Raw genomic sequence first — 20007 nt, 5'->3', positions numbered from 1 at the left:
GTGATCCAATATAAATATTAGGAGTTCTCACGGTTCTTAAAAAAAATGGGTTCTCAAAATAAGGGACCCATATATATATGTATGATATATATATATATAAAAACCACCATAACCATCGACACACATCTCTTTCACAAACATCACATATTTACCTATATCTCTTCTCAAACATCACATATATATCTTTCATGGATTAAAACTGTTTTTTTTATTATTTTAATCGCATGGGAAGGAGACCGGCCCTATATGAGAAGTGATCAAACGTGCATTCGAAATCAGACGGATTAGAGGGATGCAGCACCAAACGCAGCTAGTGCTAGTAACGTTCATTGCGTCTGGTGCGTCAGACACGAAGAAGACGCGCGATCGAACGCCTATAAGGTGAGGCCTAAGCATACCATACGTCTAGTGTTTCAATTTGTTTCCAATCAACTAACAACTCTTCCCTTATTTATTACTATTATTATATTCTTATAACTTGTCTGTGAACTTGACAATACTTAAACATGAAGTAACAATTAATATGTATGTTTTATTTCTGCTTCTACGAATGGAAGTCACCCCGCATAGCCAACCTTATTTCCTTTAGCTTTTGATAATGTACTCTATTTCCCCTTTATATGTATCATATTACTTATATCCCTCGTGCCCTTATCACATATGTGTATTTTCGTTTACCTCCGTAAAAAATTTTACACATCATAATCTCTCTTTATACTTGTAGACATCACAATTATGCTTAGTCATTAGTCTAGGTTCACTAGACTAGCCACTCCTAGTTATTAAGTTGTGTACGTGTCTTTTCTACTAAATTTTGAGTCATCAAATAATATAATGATCATTATCTTCCATTCCTTAACTAACAAGTATGTACATAATATGTGCATTGTATTATCTATTTTTTGAAAGTTGCATTGTATTATCTATATCTATACTATATTATAAAATAGATCTCATCTGTCTACATTTTAAGTTTCAATATTTACTTTCCCAAAATATTTATACATCAAGTCTATATTCACTCAATACCCTTTATTTCTTCTCAAATCTCAACCATTCATTTTCTTTTCTCTCCACTCCATAAATCATTTATTCTCCAATTCATTCAAAATCTTTTATCTCAAAACCATACATCGATAAATTATAAAATTTATATGGGTGTTCTTAAAATTTCATATTCTTTCATTAGAGTAGTCATTTGATATACTTTTAACGAATTTTTAAATCTGAGGGCGGAACCCGTCAGGTAGATCACCCCATCAGCCACCACCGCCCGTCGCCACCATTACATCACCACTCCGTCATCGATCACATCCATCACCGCCGCAATATGCGAGTATCTTTCTCGTTGTAAAATAAGCTTAATCACTAATACTCTAATTAAGTTATAGGATAACTTTTCGTTGATACAACAACAAATAATAGAAATTCTTTTAAACATTTTAATAATATTTATAAACTTTGGGGTGTTACGGTTGGAGGGTCTTTTTTATAATTTATGTAGAACATGGAAGTAACCTTTCTATTTAGGTAGATGTAAGATAGACCTACATCTTAATATCCCTATACATCATCGAAGTATTTGAGCTCAAAACCCAAAGGAATATCATATTCATCTAAATTCGAATGAAAAATAAAGCTATAACGGCCTATCGGGCATTTGGGTTCGAGATTCCATCGCAAAAGTCGCCAATCCGATTAAATCTGCAAAAAAGCACTAAAAACACCAACAAAATAAAAATAAAAATCAATACAGATTTACAACAGCAGCAACATGAATGTTGAGGAGATTCCATGTTCATCTCTAACTGTCGACCACACTCTTCCTGTTCCTCTTATGAAACCTGCCCTCGTGTATGCGCGTTCTCTCTCTCTCTTCGCTTTTCTTATTCATTCATTTCATCTCACTATATTTTCATTTTTATTATTATTATATTATGATGTTCCCTTCTCTCTGAGAGCTAGCTTTTCGGAGTGAGTTTGCGCCTATTGTGGGATGGCTTCGCATTATGATTATACATATGTGACTTGGTTTCGCCGGTTAAGATATTTGATTATTCAGGGTTTGAGTCTCACTCTCCATATTTGTATGGGTGGATTATTGGAGGGTTTTCAGAAGGCATTCATGTAATTTAAAAGTAGGAGTAGGATAATTTGTCCTTTGATTTATATATTATTATTATTTTTAATTTCTGTATGTGATTGTTTGTTTGGTTGGTTGGATTGATCTGATGCCCCTGAAGTTCATTTTATTTATTCTTCCCAGCTCACCATTTATAAAGCCAGCCTGCTTGCTTTGGTGATTTTGTTTTTGCCAATCAAATTCGTTCATCCAATCAAATGCATTGTTTTTTTCCTCACTCTTTTAGTCCGGATTTGTTATCTAATATAACAAAATCTTGTCGGCCTAGATATGACATGACATAATTTATATGACACAGTTTCGGTTCTCTAATTTTGGGCCGGAGGTCCCTTCCACTCCGGTGGATCTGGAAGCGGCCTCTCTACCTTTGTGTAGGGGTAAGGTCTGTCTACATCATACCTCCCCGGTAGCCGATTGGGTATCATTGTCGTAGTTTCGGTTCTCTAATTGTCTTTGTATTTGGTTTGTCCAAACATTTCGTAACTAAGGTTTACATAATTCTCATATCAATGTTACCGGTTTACATGGTAGATTATATCACGTCACATACAAGGGTGCCAATCTTCTCTTTAAAGGGGACAAGCTTTACAAGCTTGATTGTAGATTACGACGTATAAAAGAAAGTGGTGGACAAAATGAGAAGTACTTTGTTATATTAGATACCAAACCCTAGATTAAACTACGTTACAGATGTGTTTTTTTTCCTGTTGAATGAGCGTTCTGAAATTTTTGTAGTCTTCTTGACTGGCAACTTTTTTTCCTTTTTTATTTTATCTATTTTTTGTGCTTTTGTCAAGTTCCATGCTTTTTGTGATTTGACTTTCGCAGAAAGCTGTGCAAAGATCTGTTTAAGAAATGGTCAGATTTGGATGAATCACACTTCTCTGCCGAGAGAGTCTCTGGTGGCATCACAAACCTCTGTAGGTTCCCTTTTATTAAATAGTTTAAACCAAATCTGCTTCTTACAACAACTAGACTTAATCCAATAATCTTTCCTTTCCCATTTGGAATGTAGTATCTGAGATTAGTGTAGTAACTAACTATGTTTTGTCATTATAGTGCTCAAGGTATCCGTAGAGGAACAAAATGGAAATCTGGTGCATGTCACAGTTAGACTGTATGGTCCAAATACAGAATATGTCATCAATCGAGAAAGGGAATTACAGGTTAATAATATTCTGGCCATTTGTGGTTTCATTTTCTTTTTTTGCGTTCAATAGAACCAATTTGTCTTTTCATATCAAGCCTGGTGGATATTTTACATTACCCATGTCTCTTTCTCTTTTGACATCTGATTACATGTTGTAATTAGCAAAAGTATACATGTTCATACAATCAATAGCCATGTGATTTTGAACTACACCTATTAAACACACATGTATATATATATATATATCTATATATATATATCCTAGGTTGTTACATATGATTATAGATATTTCTTTAATAAATATGTTTTTTTGTTCACTTTCAATATTATGTGCGGAAATATGATATTGGCTGCACTTCTGAGCTCCCCGAAAACTGTATTATCCAAATAAGTGTCTCCGTTTTTGAGAAATTGGTTAAATGATTCTTCTTATGTTCCCAATTCAGTGGTTTAAATCCTATTCTACTCTAAGCTCTTTCCAAAATTTGCACCCACGCATTCTTGAATGCAATTTTGTACATGATTTTACATTCTAGCCTACTCTAAGCTCTTTCCATATTTTGCTCCCAGGCATTCTTCCTTCTGGTCCTATGATATTTTGATAACCACGTGTTGGATGTTGGATGATCAATTGATATATCTAAGTTTCTATGATGACCAGACAGTTACATTTCATTTCTTTGGAGTCATAGCTTTTAGGTTATCTTCATTATGTTCAGATTCAAGGCATTACATATGTTTCTCTACACTTTTTTAATTTGATGCCTTTGTGTATAGGCCATTCATTATCTATCAGCTGCAGGATTTGGTGCCAAGTTGCTAGGAGTTTTTGGAAATGGAATGGTACAATCATTTATACATGCTCGTACATTAGAACCATTAGGTAAGCAACAGAATAACGTATCTGAGTGATCTCAGGCCTGTTACCCGATGATAAGTTTGTTTCGTCACCTTAATTAATCAAAAACTTAATATCTTTTGTATCTATTTTAGTGTATCGTATTTTCGTCTCTACTTCTGTTTTTAGCATGCACTTATTTTATGATGCCTGAAACTAAACATTTTTTTTTATTGAGAATTGAAATTGATGGCGTGGCCTTGTAAGCAGAGTCAGAGAGAGAGCCGATTTGAAATGGAGGAGTCAAGTGTTCATGAACTTATGCATGTGCTTCTCTTGAACTAATTGACTGTTAATTTCCCATTATGATCTATGAAGGTGTAACTGTTCTTATTGGGTTTTCAATGCATGCTAGATGTAATTCCATTTGTATCGCATTTATGTATGCAAAATATATATGTACTTTTTGAAAGTGAAGCTTAAAATATGTTCATACTGTACTAGGGTATGAATGGTGGTAATCATTCATTTATTTTACATACACTTTTAGTAAATATTCGTTGGATATGTTTATCTACATTTCCAGATGATGAGTATTCAACCACTTGACAATTCAGGGTCAATATATTTTTATTTTTTATTTATTTCCTTGAATTTGTTTTTTTCTATGTTAAAAATCACTTGCATAGGAAGTGCCAAAAGACCGCTAAGAAAATTAGTGTTATAACTAACCTTCGGAAACTTAAATGTATTTTGTATGTCTGCACATAGTTTTTGTCTATACTGATATTGGTATTCATTAGAAATAGATATGGACATGGATATCACATTTTTAGTATCTAACCTATTTAAATATGAAATTAACTTGATGTACTAATCAGATGTAGTTCAAAATTAATGTTTAGAATCCATCTACACCCAGGATTTTGCTCCTATTTTATCTCATCGTTAATTGCATATGCTCTACAGACTTGAGAAAGCCAAAATTAGTTGCTGAAATAGCAAAACAACTAAATAGGTTTCATCAGGTAGAGATTCCAGGATCTAAGGAACCTCAGCTATGGAATGACATCTTCAAGTTTTTTGAAAGAGGTGTACTTTAATGTCCTTCCCTCTTTTTAAGACTATTGCAATTAACTTGATTTATTTCCATTCGGGATAGTGGGATTATCTCAAGAAGCTTCTGAAATGTTAAGCTTTGCTGATTGTTGATTGCAGCATCCACTCTTAATTTTGATGATCATGATAAGAAAGAGAGATATAATACAATTTCATTCAAGGAAGTGCATACAGAACTTATTGAGCTCAAGGTAGTCTTCTAATTATTGTATAACATTAGTTTAATTGTCTCTTTAGTTGACAAAGAACCTACGATATGTCCTAGATAACATAATATTAGAGTTGGAATTTTGAGTCATACTTATGAAATGGGTCAAAATTATTAAATGGGTCAAACAGGTGGGAACTTGGGAGTCACCGGAAGTGTGTTAACAATATATAAGACTCCTACTTCATATCGTTAGAAGATTGTTATTTTTATGGAAATAACATAACTTTTCTATTATATTTACCTGTTTGTTTGTTTTTAACAACGATATAAATATTGTCCTGGGTCAACCCAAACAACGTGTTCAAGAATGACTAATTTGACCCATTCACCTGAATCTGTTTAAAATGTTTACCAAGTATCCATATTTCCCATTCTGCCACCTGTACCTAATGTGCATCAGTTGTGGTAAAGTTTGTGAAGTCTGTGCTCCTTCAACAGGTTCTATTTTTAACAAATATATGTAGGAAGAGAGTCAACTATTCACTTAACTCTTAACATTTTTTCTGTCTTTTGTATGGGGTATGACTTATGAGTATTTGGCTTTATAAGTCATGAATCTTGATTTCCCCATCGGCCTGGATCTATATATCACGGTCTTTAACTTGAACGTTTTGCATAAATTTGTGATTGGAGTCCTGCAAATTGAAAGGAAAATAGTTTATTTGTGGAGAAATGTCTGGTGATTTTACGAGACAGGAATTGACAGGCCGTCTTGATGCTCCAGTGGTGTTCGCTCATAATGACTTGCTTTCTGGAAATCTGATGCTAAATGACGATGAAGGTATATCTTCACCCAACTTTTCTTACTTATAAACTAGAATTTTTGTGATTTGTATCAGAAGTGTTTTACGACATTTATCTTCGCTCAACAATCAAAGATATATTAGCATATAAACTTTGTAATGGAACTTCTTATTTATTGTTGGAACAGAGAAACTGTACATCATAGATTTTGAATATGGATCATACAGCTACAGAGGGTTTGACATTGGAAACCACTTCAATGAATATGCAGGCTATGATTGTGACTACGCATTGTAAGTTTACTTCGTTTCTATCCACTTATTATTTTACCCTTTCTTTTGAAGAAGAAAAGTCTCGTGTCACTTGTTAAAGTCAATTAAATTACTCGCTCCGAAATTGATATGAACGTGTATAGTTTTCTAACAAAGAACAGATGTGTGCACCAAAGTTTACACTTTACATGTATCACGTCAATTTATATGAAAACTGCTTGTAACTCATGATAATTAAACATGGAGTTGATTTTTCAAAAGGGGAAAGATTAGAACTTGGTGTACCTTTTTCTTTTACGATATTTCTACAGGTATCCAAATAAGGATGAGCAATATCATTTCTTCAAGAATTACTTGCAACCCGAAACACCGGATAAGGTACCCGTGCCAACCCATCTGATTCCAGCTTGTTTGTGTATTTAATGTGCTCATCACATTTAAACTAGACCAAAATGCGATCAAAGAATAGCAGAAGATAAAACTGCGTCCACAGAACCAATTATACAAGGGATGCTCAAAGTTGTAAAGTAATATCAAAAGATTTAAAACCATCGGTTCTGCTCCTTTTTGTGACAGGGATGCTAAAATTTGAAAAATATAATTGAGCTAATAATGTTTCCTCAGAAGAAGTCTCAGGTTTAAAACCTCCCTAGGTAAACGTAAAACATCCTGGGGGTGACTAGGGAAATGGTTGGAAATGTCATGGGAATACCCCGGTTCGGCCACATATATCTGAGTCTAAAGAGTTGTCATCCCCAGAGGGAAAACCTCTTCCGTTTACCTATAATGTTTTTAGAAATCATCGGTTCTGTTCCTTTCCTAGGCGGATTGAACTGGAGATAAGTTTCTGAAAATTTTTGTTAAATCAGAAGCGACCCAAGTATGGCTGGTTCTGGTCTGTCTCAGTTCAGACCCATTTTGTGCACTCTTTTACATAGATTCAACTGCTAGTTTGTTTGCCAAATGCTTAAATATCATGCAACTATCTTCAAATACAGGTACCAGATAAAGATTTGAAAGCCCTCTATGTTGAAACAAGCTGTTACATGTTGGCGTCACACTTATACTGGGCTCTGTGGGCTCTAATCCAGGTATCCACCGCCTCACCATATTTCATTGCAATGCGTTTTCCCGGTTTTTATACAAGTGCTTTGTTTGGTTGATTGCAAAACAGGCGAAAATGTCACCAATAGATTTTGACTATCTTGGTTATTTCTTTCTGAGATACAATGAATACAAGCGACAGAAGGACACTTGTGTTTCAATGGGAAAGTCTTACCTAGCTGGATCTAGGACCTAATAGTTTCGTGGATCAAGGGTAGCCGTTTCAAGAATCACAAATCTTGCTAGCCGGTATTAAACCTTTTGGATGCCTAAGCCCAACAATATGTTGTAATCTTGTTTTTGATTTCCATAGTTGGATTGGTTAGAGGGACAATTATTTTTTACAAGGAAACAAAATGCAGGTAGTTGTTTGTTGAAACTATATGCGTGGAAGTAATCTCATAAAGCATCAAAGGGCTTTGACCGAAAGGAGGTATAACGGTCCAAGAATTTGAAACGTGGATGGGCTAATAATTGGCATGAATGTTGGTCACGGTAATTTCACTACTTTTTGGATAGATATGAATAATTGGTATGCATATAAAAGTGTCATAAAATTTAGTGATGATACATGATATGATCAGTAAAAAGATTCAAACGTTCAGAGAAAGAATTTGCCTAAAGTTATTGTTTTGTTTGCCTTTCAAGCTTAGCCACTGATCATGTTGTGTTTCGACATCATACTTTGACATAGCTGTAGGGGGATAATGGCACGGGAATGTAACCAACTATGACCAAAAGGTTATGTAATGTAACCAACTACTCGACTAGCTATGTAGTGTAACCAACTTTGTTTTTTGGGTTATGTAATGTAAGCAACTGGATACAAAACAAGTTGCCGGTTACCACTTTTATTTTTATCTATTTGTAGGCATATCAAATTAGTCACCTTATTATTTTTTTTGTTGACTTACACAAAGAACGGATAAACTTCAAGTGGGTATTATTCATAAACTTCCACCAACAAATGGAAATACTTGTATACAAGATAAAGAATCAATCTTACAAAAGGATTAACTTAGCATTTCGTATCCGTAATTCTCAAATCAGAAGTTAATCCGTATTTCCCAAGTCAGAAGTTAAGTCCTAATGATAGTAGACTCATAAACCAACAAAATGAATGCACGTGAAGCAAGGGGATGGAGGGTAGCCGTCCGGCGATTGAGGACCTCGCATATCAAAGATAAACAATACGAAAACCGAGACTATTTAAGTCGAACTCGGATATATCGACCGGGAAGCCGAGTTGAAAGTAAGGCTTCAAGTGAATTAAGATAGACAATACAAATAGATGCTATCTAAGATTTCTAGTCTTAAGCTAATCAGTATTGGTAAGACAGTATTGGTAGACGGGTATGTAGACGCACAAGAGGTTTTCTAGTCTTTTAATAGACTATGAGGAATATAGTAAGAAAAAAAGAGAAACCATACAAAATTTATATCAAATTTAAAACATAGTTCTGATTCTCATGATCTCAAAGTACATGAAAAATCCATGTCGCATAAGAAATCGATCACTTTTATTCATGTTCAAATAACCATATGATTTTCACTAATCAAGATTGTTAGTATAAGAAATGAACTGTATTAGTAGCAAAACATGACCTTTCAAATAACTTCTTAGGGTACTTGGTGTACACCGGTGATCAAACCGGTACCGGTCGGTCACCGGGTGTAACACTGCGCCGTGCTACCGGTACCGGTCGGGTGGGAAGCGTTTCTGGGAGGGCAGTGTCCGGTTCCACCTCCTACATTGTCATCCACACAACATTAGCTTTGTATCATCCTATCACAACATCTGGTTAGTGAGTCTGTTTTCGTAGGAAATATTGGAAAAACTATATTTGAATCATGTTATCCATATTTCCTTTCAACTTTTTTCTTAAAAGAACTCCTAAAGTTTTACAACTATACACGTCCTAGAAAACTTTAAATTTTGCATCTCTATAAAAAAAACACACTACTAATGAGCAAAAAGAAAGAACCTACATTTCCATACAAAAACAGAAACATTCAATTTTGTATCATCCTGTCACAACATCTAACACAACCTACATTGTCACCCACCATTCCTGATCTAATCTCAAAACCTCATGCCTGAAGCACTTGGCAATGAACAATGTGACTCTTCAGGCGGTTCCGTCCTGCCAAGCTCGACCATAGGCTCGAGACCAAAGTCTTCAACTGCCCTTTTCCGGCCAAAGTTTCCCACAAATGTTCGGTTGCGCCGTCTTCTCCAACATTCACCAAAGATATACTCATGTTGTTTCTTATGATGCAAAGTTTCCCCTTTAAGGGGACCAACGCTGCAGCCTCAAAACCCTTTGAGTTCCCCAAATGCATCTTGCTATCGATATGCTTACTCCATGAATCCATTTCTTCATCATAAACCCTAACTTTACATCCGTCTTTACACTCCAAAGCATATAGTTTCCCATTTAAGCAAGTGCTTGGGTTTCTCCAACCCGAAACCATCCCATCTCGAACAGCAGTCCAGATATCTATTTCGGGTTGGTACATTTCACTAACCACTTGTCTATGTGATCCTAGCCCCTTCAAGAACCACTTTCCTCCATAAACCACCCCTATAAATGGGACCATGGATGTACTCATATCAGAAACAAAACACCATCTGTTCTTGCTTGGGTCATAAACCTCCACTGATCTTAGGGACCGTTGTACACCTTCATTCTCACCACCTGCTACATATAAACAGTTGTTTATAACACACGACCCGAAAAAATGTCGCCTCCTAAGCATATCAGGAGCCCTGTGCCATTTATTGGTGCGTGCACTATAATACACCACTCGTCTCATTGACCCTTTGATAGGATCTTTACCGCCAAATAGATACAGGTGACACCCACTCAGGACTGCACACCCAAACCCTACGGCTTCCGAGTATTCTCTGGGGACTGGTGCTAGTGGTTGCCATAGGTGGTTCATTGGGTCAAACCCATGCCATGTTATCTTTCGGTCTTTGTCTCTCTTCATAATGTAGACCCATTCTTCAGCTAGTTGTAGGTTCTTTCGTAGAGAGTAGAAGAAGTTTCCTGCTAAGAGACGATACCATCGTTTGCAAACTAACCGCAGTTTTCGGTGCTCAATTCTTGGGACACGTATTAGACAGGCAATGGCAAGGTCATCGGGCAGCACGGGCAGGAGAGGAGTTTGGTTACGAGTTCTGTCATGTGGTGGTTTTTGTCTGGTCGGATGGATTGATGGCTTGATATCAGGTTGTAGACAGAGCTTTGAACCGGGAACAAACCTTTTTGCTCCAGCAACAGTTTTCAGACCGGCGTCTACCCTACACAAGCAAGCTGTTGAATCCACCTGCAAAAAAGGCAAAAATTTCATCAAATAAGTGATAACAAGACAAAAACTACATTTTGTACTGTAATTACCAATTAAACTTAGATAGCCATTAGCTAAGTTAGCTATACCCAAGAATTCGACTATATAAATACCAATCACAATTCAATTCCGGTTTTAGGCTCTTTTAGGTAAAATCTTGAATAAATTTAACAATGAGTTCAGTTTAACCCATGGTTTGGAGCTTATAAACATACCCTATTGAAGTCTCTAATTATCGACATTATATTAAACAATGTAAATTTCATAAGATAATGTAACAAATGACCGAGAACAAAAATAATCATACCAACATCCTTAATCTTTCAGTCTTTCACACTGACTTTTACACATGAGCAATGAAATGTTCATTTGATCAAAAAATCACAGAAGAATAAGCAGGCTTTATAACTTTTCGGGATCATATAGTAATTGTAATAGTATTAATAGAACACAAGAAAATTAGTAAAAGGCACACTACATTGAGTCTAACTATCTTCAGTTGATCTACTAGTGAGAAAAATATATACTAAAATATCAAGAACTTACCAGAGGAGGCTGAATCCTTCTTTCCATTTCTGAAATTCACCAACTATATCAAGGGTTCATAACTCATTGTCTCGAATGACAGCTGCAAAAAACACCAGTATAGATATTAGTGTAATCATAATAGCATTTCCAAATGAACACCCAATATGTAAGATTCAATTTTTAAATACCTTGAAAACATAAATTGGACACTATGGAGGGACTAGGATTTCTTCCTGCTAAAAGCCCAACTCAAAAGAAGATTATAAATAATTCAAAAATGGTAAGCAGTCACAATTTGAATTTGATGCCCCAAATGAAAAATAAAGAAAAGTGCAAAACATATATTCAAGTCTCAAAAGGCACAAACTTTAAACTTAAATAGTCAATAAAGCTGATCAAAAAGCATAATAAACTCGGCTCAGATCTCCAGATGCTCAATACTCAACATATATCAAAAACTCATGAACCAAAATCCAAGAAAAAAAAACCCATCAAAGAAACAAAAAGCCCACAAATTATTAACGAAGATATTAAAAACCCAAGAAGCAAAAACAAGGAAATGTATTGTTAGTCTAATTTGTAAGAAATGTAGAAATGGGGGTAACAAAGAAAAGCAAAATGGAGAGATAGAGACACCCTTTTTACTGTCTCCTCACCATTTAAAGTCTTGAGTGGAGAAATGGGCCCAACAAATGGTGCAACCTAACTAATGTGTTTTAGATGAACACAAAAACAGAAAGAGAATGACAAAACAACCAACCTAAACCATTAAGTGAAAAGAAAGAAAGATTTATGACGATGATGATGAGCTTTACTCAAGTAATGGAAGTAATGGTACTGGCCATTAATGTATAAAATAAGAGAATCAATCAGCAATTGTTTGTAGCTGCCTTGTTTAGTTTTGGTGTTTATGTTTAGTTTTTTTAGCATAAAGAGATTTGTAGGATTGTGTTTGACAAAGCATAGAGATTTATGGAGAGAACAAAGTTTTTTACCCGCGAGATGTGCGGATATTAAATTTATTTTTTAAAAGCTTTAATATTGACATTGAAATCAATAATATATATAATGTTCAACATTTAAATATAAAAAAAAAAAATAAACTTAGTTTAACGTATTTAGAAACCTAATGGTGTTGTGCTACTTAGATAGCGAAAATTAGTTTAAATGAGATTAACAGTATCTTGTGGCTGCATATTTGCTCTAAATATCGTATTTGATCAGGAATAATTGTAATTACAACCCATGTTTTTATTAAAACAATTGTTACCCATGAAAGAAATGAACCCGCATAACCCGTAACTTCAATGAATCAAATTGTGATATCATTATCTAGTTAAAAATATTTAAATTCTTATAATGAAATGATTTTGATAATATACGATTTGATTAAATGAATCCAAGATCAAAAAAGTTAAATAAAGAATATTGTCTATACAGGGAAAAAAAAGATATATAGAAAATTTAAACTCATATTTAAGTTTATACGGTTTTAGTTTTTTTTTTTTTTCCATATGAGATTTGTTTCTTAAATATAAGGGATTTGGTTTCTTAAGTTTGTGTATAAATATCTTTTTAATTTAATATTTAATGGATAAATATTGTCAAAAAATGTGATAATGATACATAGGATAAAAACCTATGTAGCAAATTTTAAAAATAGCTTTATATTGAGGAGAGTTTTAAAAGGTTAGAATTCCTATTGTTTTAATAAATATATATAGATATATTTCTCTAAATGGTTTTTATAAGCTTATTTTACTATATTTTTAAATGTTTTAAGGACTTTATTTTACTTCACTTTATTTATATGTACAAATCGTTTTGTATGGAAAAAGGGATTATGACCTCTGAATACAACTAACTATGATAAAATGTTTATGTTATGTAGAGATCTTGTAAAATGTTTATTTTATGTAATTAAATACTAATTTTGTCAGAGAATGTAATGGGTGACTTGCTAAAAAGGTTACAGGTTACCTTTAATTTTTATTAATTTTAAAAATCTAACATGGCTGCCACTTATTTATTTAGGCTTACATGGAGTGTTGAATCGGTGATTTGTAATTATGTTCTGTAATAGAATAGATACAAATATAGACATTGCATGTATCATCATTTCTACCACCGAAAAACTTGTTCTCCGGCAACCGAGTGTCGGAAGTTGATTTCACCGGAAATTGTGATGGTGGTGGTCGGTAGGTTTTGGGGGGCAGTGGTGAGATGGTACAATGGTGGTTTAACTCCCCTGAAAACAACAAAAGGTTGTTTTACCCTTGTTTTAACTTCCTCTGATCCTACTAACACGTCTGACCACCAAATCAACTTGTACGATGAAAATGACTTCAGATCCAAAAAATGGATAAGATTGCCAACGTATGGAACTATTGTTTCTCATTTGGGAGATAAAAGTGAAAGAAGTTACGAAAATCTCATTCTCAGTTCGATCTATTTTGTTGTTGGCTTTGTCAGAGATCTTGAAAATCTTGTCGGAAATGTGAATACCGTCAACGGAGCATCTCTACACAACCTACACCCCAAACTGTTACAGCTCACACCATATTTCTTAGTTTACCCCAAAACCCAAATTTTATTGAATCTACTATACATAACCCAATATTTTCGTTACCAACTAATGTCATCATATCTCATCCATGAAGGCATCCCATTATCATTATCATCATTAACATTACCATCGATCAAAGATTTTGGTGTTTGTTGATGAAGTTTTGATGATATATATATATATATATATATATAATGAATTGTAGGTGGTGAAGATGGAGATGAGTCAGCAGGGTCACATAAGTAATTTTTTTTCAAGTCAGCAGTCATGTTTGATTAAATGGGTGAGTCAGCGGTGTCACGTAATCATTTTGACCTGTTCAGCCAATAGCTTACATTACTTAGACATATTTTGTAGGTTGATTACATTGCATAGACATTTTACGAGATCCTTACATAACATAAACGTTTGATCATAGTTAGTTGCATTCACAGGTAATAACCCCTATGAAAAAATTATTATATATTCAAATAAATTAGTTTTTGACTTGTGGAACATCGGTTCATACGCGAATTCTTATAAGGAAAGGATCCCGTAAGTTGATTCTAATTTAAGGGTTAAGATTTGTCTAACATAATTACATGACCTTTTACTATTTTAAAACTCATAGCTAACTTATGAGCTTATGGCAATTAGTATCTTGTTACTTCAAGACTTAGCCTCAAGTTGGATTCAAGAATCAATTTATTTGACTTCGAATGCTTTGCAACTTTACAAGCTTTCAATCAACATTCATATGGATCTTTCGATTAGCACCTACTAATCCAACATGTAGATGTTTGGTTAACCTAAATCCACTGCACCTTTGAACTTACACCCTAAGGCTCACCACGCATAATGGTTAATCATCTCAAGAAGGTTGTGGTTCGTGTTTCTTGAAACCTTTCAAGTTCTACATTGCTCCCATTGAATCTAAGAGTTCTAGAAACCCTTGATTTTGATAAGTTTCCCTTATCGTGGAAACCATCAAGATATATATCAATCAAGACTAACTCTTGAGTACTTTACGAGTCATTACTATTAGACACAAAACTAGATAACTTATATTAATGTCATATCGTATAACCTTCTACTAATTGAATAAGGTTTAATCAAAAAAGGATGAAGTTACTTTAGATCATCTTTAACCATACCTTGTATGTTTCAAAAAATATTGAAGACAAACAAAATGCAAGATATTCTTATTTCCACATGTATGATCCAAAATAAACTTCGATTATTAACGGAGTAGGAATTTATGAAGTCATACATATTCAAAACTTTGTATATACGACATTTTAAAGACAAAGAACAATTCTCGTTCAATTAACAAGACTAGATCAAGATTCAATCACTTAAGTAAAATCCGACATGCTCTTCAAGGTTATGATTCTAGAATCTCGAGTCTTTCGTTTCCTGCTTGTTTTCTGATACAGCTCAATAAATCTTAGGTTGACACCCAGTATCATCCATCTTAGGAAAACATTATAATCAAAACGGATACTTTGCTTAGCGGAACTTTCTATTTGACACAATCTTGCTAACAAGATAGTCAAAACTGTTCGCTTCCAAATAACCTATCTTAACCACTTTGGTTATATGTAGTATCTCATAAGAACCTTTTTTATTCCCTTTCTTGGATTAAGAAATGTCATTGAAAAAACAAAAACACACTTGTGCTTCACTCTACCTGTTGTACCTTCTATCGGGTATCTCAACTTCTCCATATCTATCACAACTAGAGCTTTTGCCTAGCATAACTCCGTTTGTTGTCTTCAACTCTTGATGAAACTTAGACATACTCTTATTTCACCTTGGTATATTGAATATGATCGTAGGGTTTGGTCGTTGAATTTAAATTCATCCCAAACTCCATATAGGCCACATAAGTCATTTGTGATTTAACCATGTACCTACTTCATAAGGTAACATAGATTGTCTTATCACATGCAATAGTAACATGGCTTTCTAGTTAGCTTGTTTGTCGAACATGCTACAAACTTTCTAACCATGATGTGAGCTTTTGAATGCTCAACTCCTTTTGTTCATCAAAAGGTATATTGCAATCACAAGACAAAAAATCTCACTTTGCTCATTGTGTTACTTCAGAATACAAGATAGCAATAGTGTATTTGTGATACGTCCTAAGGTGTATCAATATACCAAAGTATATTGTACACAGAATAGTTGTAGAGGGGGATGAATACAACTGTCTTCGATCTTTACAAACTTTTAACAAAACGTTTTAAAGATCCAGTTTATATATTTAGTGAGTAAAGAATAGGAATCAATGAAACAATAAAGCGGTAAATAAATGAAACATTCTAGAACACAGATTATAGTTTTCAATATAATCCTTTATTAAGAAATGATTTATACAAAGAATTACAGGGTTGTAGTGGAAACAAGATAGCCTACAGATATCTAAACAACCCTTTGAAATGACAAACTACAATCAATACTTTTTTTTTTGGGTAATGGGATACCCCGACGATTCTATTAAACAACCAAAGAAATACAAGTAATATGACTGAATGTCATATTCGTTCATGTATATGACATACCATATACATGTGAGCAAACTAGCTAGACTAGAATAACACTGCCAAAGAAAACCCTATTACATAACTACAAAACTAATTATGTAATAAACAAATCGAGCAGAATCAGCCAAACTCATCATTATCCATCAGTCGCATCGTATGTTGCGACTTCCAAAAGTCCAGGATCTGCTTAGTCTTCTAATTGTCTTTAAACTTGATAGTAAACATCCTGAATCTGACAGTGGACACAATCATATCACCGATAGTCTCCAGCTACGACAAGCTTAAATACATGATCAGGATACTTTGAGCTTTCAAAACCTGGAGGTTGTCCAACATAGACTTCTTCTTCCAATTTCCCATTCAGAAATGCACTCTTCACATCCAGACCTTATAACCTTTGTGAGCAGAGTAGGCCAAGAACATTCTGATTGCCTCTAATCTTGCCACAAGAGCAAAGGTCTCATCATAATCAATCCCATCTTTTTGTTTGTAACCAAGAGTTACCATTCTTGCTTTGTTTCTTGTCACAACTCCCTTTTCATCCATTTTATTTCTGTAGACCCACTTGGTTCCAATCACAGTTTTGTGATGAGGTCTTGGAATGTTTCTTTCAAACTGTGTTAACTCATCTTCCATAGCATTCACCCAAGATGGATCTGCCAGAGTTTCATTAATCTCAGTGGGTTCCATCTTACTCACAAATTTAACAAACATGCATAAATAGCATGTTGCTTTTCTTCTTGTTTTAACAGCAGAAAGAGGATCACCAATGATTTGATTAATTGGATGACACCTTGTCCCTTTAGTTACATGAGAATGAGTGTTTGCAGCTTGGACAATGGAGATTTAAAGTATCAACAGGATCACCATGTGGAGTAGACTGATCAACTTGGATTTGTATTGGAGGATCTGAGTCAGCTTGAGTGTCATTTGATGGATTTTGAGTATATTCCTCAGTAGAAGTTGGATCAGCTTGCACACTTTCAAAGATTGGAACATTTTCTTCTTCTTCAATGAGTTGCTCCCCTTGAGCTTGAGCATTATCAGCTCTAACTAGAGGATTAGTTGGAGGTTCATTCTCAGGAACAACCAGTTCTTTAAAATTAGGGCTAATTACTTGGAAAGTCCTTCAACTTGTCACTAAAACCTTTTTTGGGGTTCGAACAAAAAAAAGTTCTATTCGAGGGAAAGAAACCGGCAAAAATCTCTTTAATGGGGTCACGACCTGCTAAAGCTGATGTGGACTCTAAATAGGCGGTTAAACTTAGTTTTTTACATAATATGTGCCACCTTGGAGCCTGTGTATGCATCTATGATCAACCATCATCATCATCTTAAAAAAAAAAAAAAAACTGAAAAGAAACAACATAAACTGCTTCAATACTTCTCTCCTCGATTTCATCTTCATTTTGGATTGAATCATCTATATATTCATGTGGTTTTGTTCTCGGTCATGCTTTCAATTTTGTGATTCGTTGAGTTTTGAGACGTCTACAGATTCCGGCGAGTTTCTCAGTTTTCCGGCAAAGTTTATTTCAGATTTCTTTCACCTATGGTTTGTGAGGAATCAATTTTTGAGTCGATTGGTGGTGGTTTCAAGTTGTAACTAGAAGAAACGAGAAAGTTATCGGTGTTTAAATTTTTCTGGCGAGTTTTTCCGACGAGCTTGAAAACAGTTTTTCTTGGTTAGGGTTTGTTCGCGGCTAGCTTGTGAGTATTTTGGTACAAATATCGTGTTCAAATTCCAAGAATCGAAGAAGATATCGAGATTTTAAGTTTTCCGGTGACATTTTTTCCGGCCGCCTTGCTGTTCTTCATTTTTCTGCAGATTTATTGCATTTGCCGAAATCATCATTTTACCTTCATTTACCGAAGTGTTTGGGAAAGCAGTGTTTGGGCAAGAATGAAAAAGGAATCGATAACACGGTCGTTGTCAAAATGGTGAATCAAATCATAAGCCTTGACAAGAAGCAAAAAAGCCAATAAAGAAGAACAAGTGCTCAATTGGAGAGCATAGATATTGAAAGCATATATGAATTATTGGAGCTTGTTTTGGGGTCAAAGTTTCCTCAACAGGTGGATTCGTTTATTCAATATATACAGGTGGGTCTGAAGCTCCTTTGTAATATTAAGCAAGCTATATGCCTATATGTGTTGATAGTTTCCTGACTTCTGCAACAGTTACCTTCTATTTCATTATATGTAAACGTATGGGTATTTGTATTATCTTCCACACAATAAACCAAAAAATAAAAATAAAAATGTTATTGGTGTGCTTGGATTTGCATTTGAAATTGATTACTGTGACTTGAAGTCACTTTAATCGGGTTTCAATGTTTAGATAAACATATTCTGCTTTTAATGATCTCCTTAAATACCCAATTTTGAATACATAATCATACCAGCTGCAACCACACCAACCATTTCAGGGTAGTCTTATCCTTTAATGATTCAAAGTCAGCAGCAGCAGGTTCAGGTGGATACAAGGTTTTAGTTCTGAATCTGTTATACATATGAGTATATTTACATTTGAAGATCATTATATGGTTTGTTGGTAACGATTTGAATATGTGAGTTTTACAAATTGTATTATAGATTTTGTTTAAGGTTTTCATGATATTGAATTGATGATTTTTATGTGACATGGAATATACATATCATCATTATATAAGATAAAAAAAACAATGATTTAGAAAATATTTTTAAGAGGCAACTTATACGGAGCCCCATAATAGGTATTTTTGCCGGTTTCTTTATTTCGAATAGAACTTTTTTTTGTTCGAGCCTGAAAAAAGGTTTTAGTGACAAGTTGAGGAACTTTCCAAGTAATTAGCCCTTAAAATTAATCTCTTCATATTCAGGAGGATAACTTACTGGCTTTGAACAACCTTCATCAATACTTACATTGACAAAGGTGAATCCCAAGAACTAATGTAAGCCCAAAACATTTAAAAGCCCATGACACTTTGGGCCTAATTGATAATGACCCATAACACTTAAACGAATTTCATGAACCAAGTAATCGCAAGACAAATCGATGAATATATGAGTTGAAGATAAGTGTAATCAAAATAAACCAAAGATAATTAAGTGAGATAAACATAAGTAATTATGTTGGCCAAACTATATATTGACATCACAAATGCTAATTCGTGCTAAAGTTGGTTACACATCAAAAGATGAATAAGGATAATATAACTTAATATGACATTTATATATGATAACCTAATATGCCAAGTGAAACCACAAATGAAGCCAAGTTACCGAGAACCTAACAGCTTATAACTATGCATGTAATAAAAGTAACATTTTACACCATCAATCTCTACAACCAAAACGATGCGAGTGTTACCAATATACTTGGATCCCACAATTGATAGCAACATAATGAAAATGACATTTCTAAGTGATGGCTTAAGATAGGAACTTACGTATATTAGTCCTATCGTAGGG

The 20007-nt window shown here is 34.3% G+C and overlaps 2 protein-coding genes across 3 annotated transcripts; one reads left to right on the top strand and one right to left on the bottom strand.

The window, feature by feature from the left end:
- Nucleotides 1-1657: 1657 nt before the first annotated feature.
- Nucleotides 1658-8441, top strand: LOC122592355 (probable ethanolamine kinase). Of its 2 annotated transcripts, XR_006322706.1 has the most exons (12): nucleotides 1658-1854; nucleotides 2972-3063; nucleotides 3203-3309; nucleotides 4071-4176; nucleotides 5101-5223; nucleotides 5350-5441; nucleotides 6158-6242; nucleotides 6393-6498; nucleotides 6789-6855; nucleotides 7476-7568; nucleotides 7652-7830; nucleotides 7944-8441. XR_006322706.1 is itself a non-coding variant. In XM_043764560.1 (11 exons), exons 1-11 carry the CDS (start codon nucleotides 1775-1777, stop codon nucleotides 7775-7777), a joined length of 1077 nt encoding a protein of 358 aa, XP_043620495.1. In that variant the 5' UTR covers nucleotides 1659-1774; the 3' UTR covers nucleotides 7778-8208. The 2 variants fall into 2 exon arrangements, 1 of the variants encoding a protein (XP_043620495.1); XM_043764560.1 differs by having other exon boundaries at nucleotides 1659-1854; nucleotides 7652-8208.
- Nucleotides 8442-9548: 1107 nt separating this feature from the next.
- Nucleotides 9549-12238, bottom strand: LOC122592820 (F-box/kelch-repeat protein At1g55270-like). Its single transcript, XM_043765135.1, has 3 exons — nucleotides 11652-12238; nucleotides 11482-11563; nucleotides 9549-10914 (listed from the first exon to the last, which is right to left on the bottom strand). Exons 2-3 carry the CDS (start codon nucleotides 11506-11508, stop codon nucleotides 9673-9675), a joined length of 1269 nt encoding a protein of 422 aa, XP_043621070.1. The 5' UTR covers nucleotides 11509-11563; nucleotides 11652-12238; the 3' UTR covers nucleotides 9549-9672.
- Nucleotides 12239-20007: the final 7769 nt, after the last annotated feature.

Source organism: Erigeron canadensis, chromosome 3 (assembly GCF_010389155.1).
Source record: "Erigeron canadensis isolate Cc75 chromosome 3, C_canadensis_v1, whole genome shotgun sequence".
NCBI lineage: Eukaryota > Viridiplantae > Streptophyta > Magnoliopsida > Asterales > Asteraceae > Erigeron > Erigeron canadensis.
This window is presented reverse-complemented; position numbering and strand designations above follow the sequence as displayed.

Bases quoted from the DNA above. Each gene is read 5' to 3' on its own strand.
- LOC122592355 (XM_043764560.1), top strand. From the start codon at position 1,775: ATGAATGTTGAGGAGATTCCATGTTCATCTCTAACTGTCGACCACACT. The intron at 3,310-4,070 runs GTTAATAATATT...CTTTGTGTATAG, and splicing joins ATCGAGAAAGGGAATTACAG to GCCATTCATTATCTATCAGC. The intron at 6,856-7,475 runs GTACCCGTGCCA...CTTCAAATACAG, and splicing joins AACCCGAAACACCGGATAAG to GTACCAGATAAAGATTTGAA.
- LOC122592820 (XM_043765135.1), bottom strand. From the start codon at position 11,508: ATGGAAAGAAGGATTCAGCCTCCTCTG. The intron at 10,915-11,481 runs GTAAGTTCTTGA...CCTTTTTTGCAG, and splicing joins GAAGGATTCAGCCTCCTCTG to GTGGATTCAACAGCTTGCTT.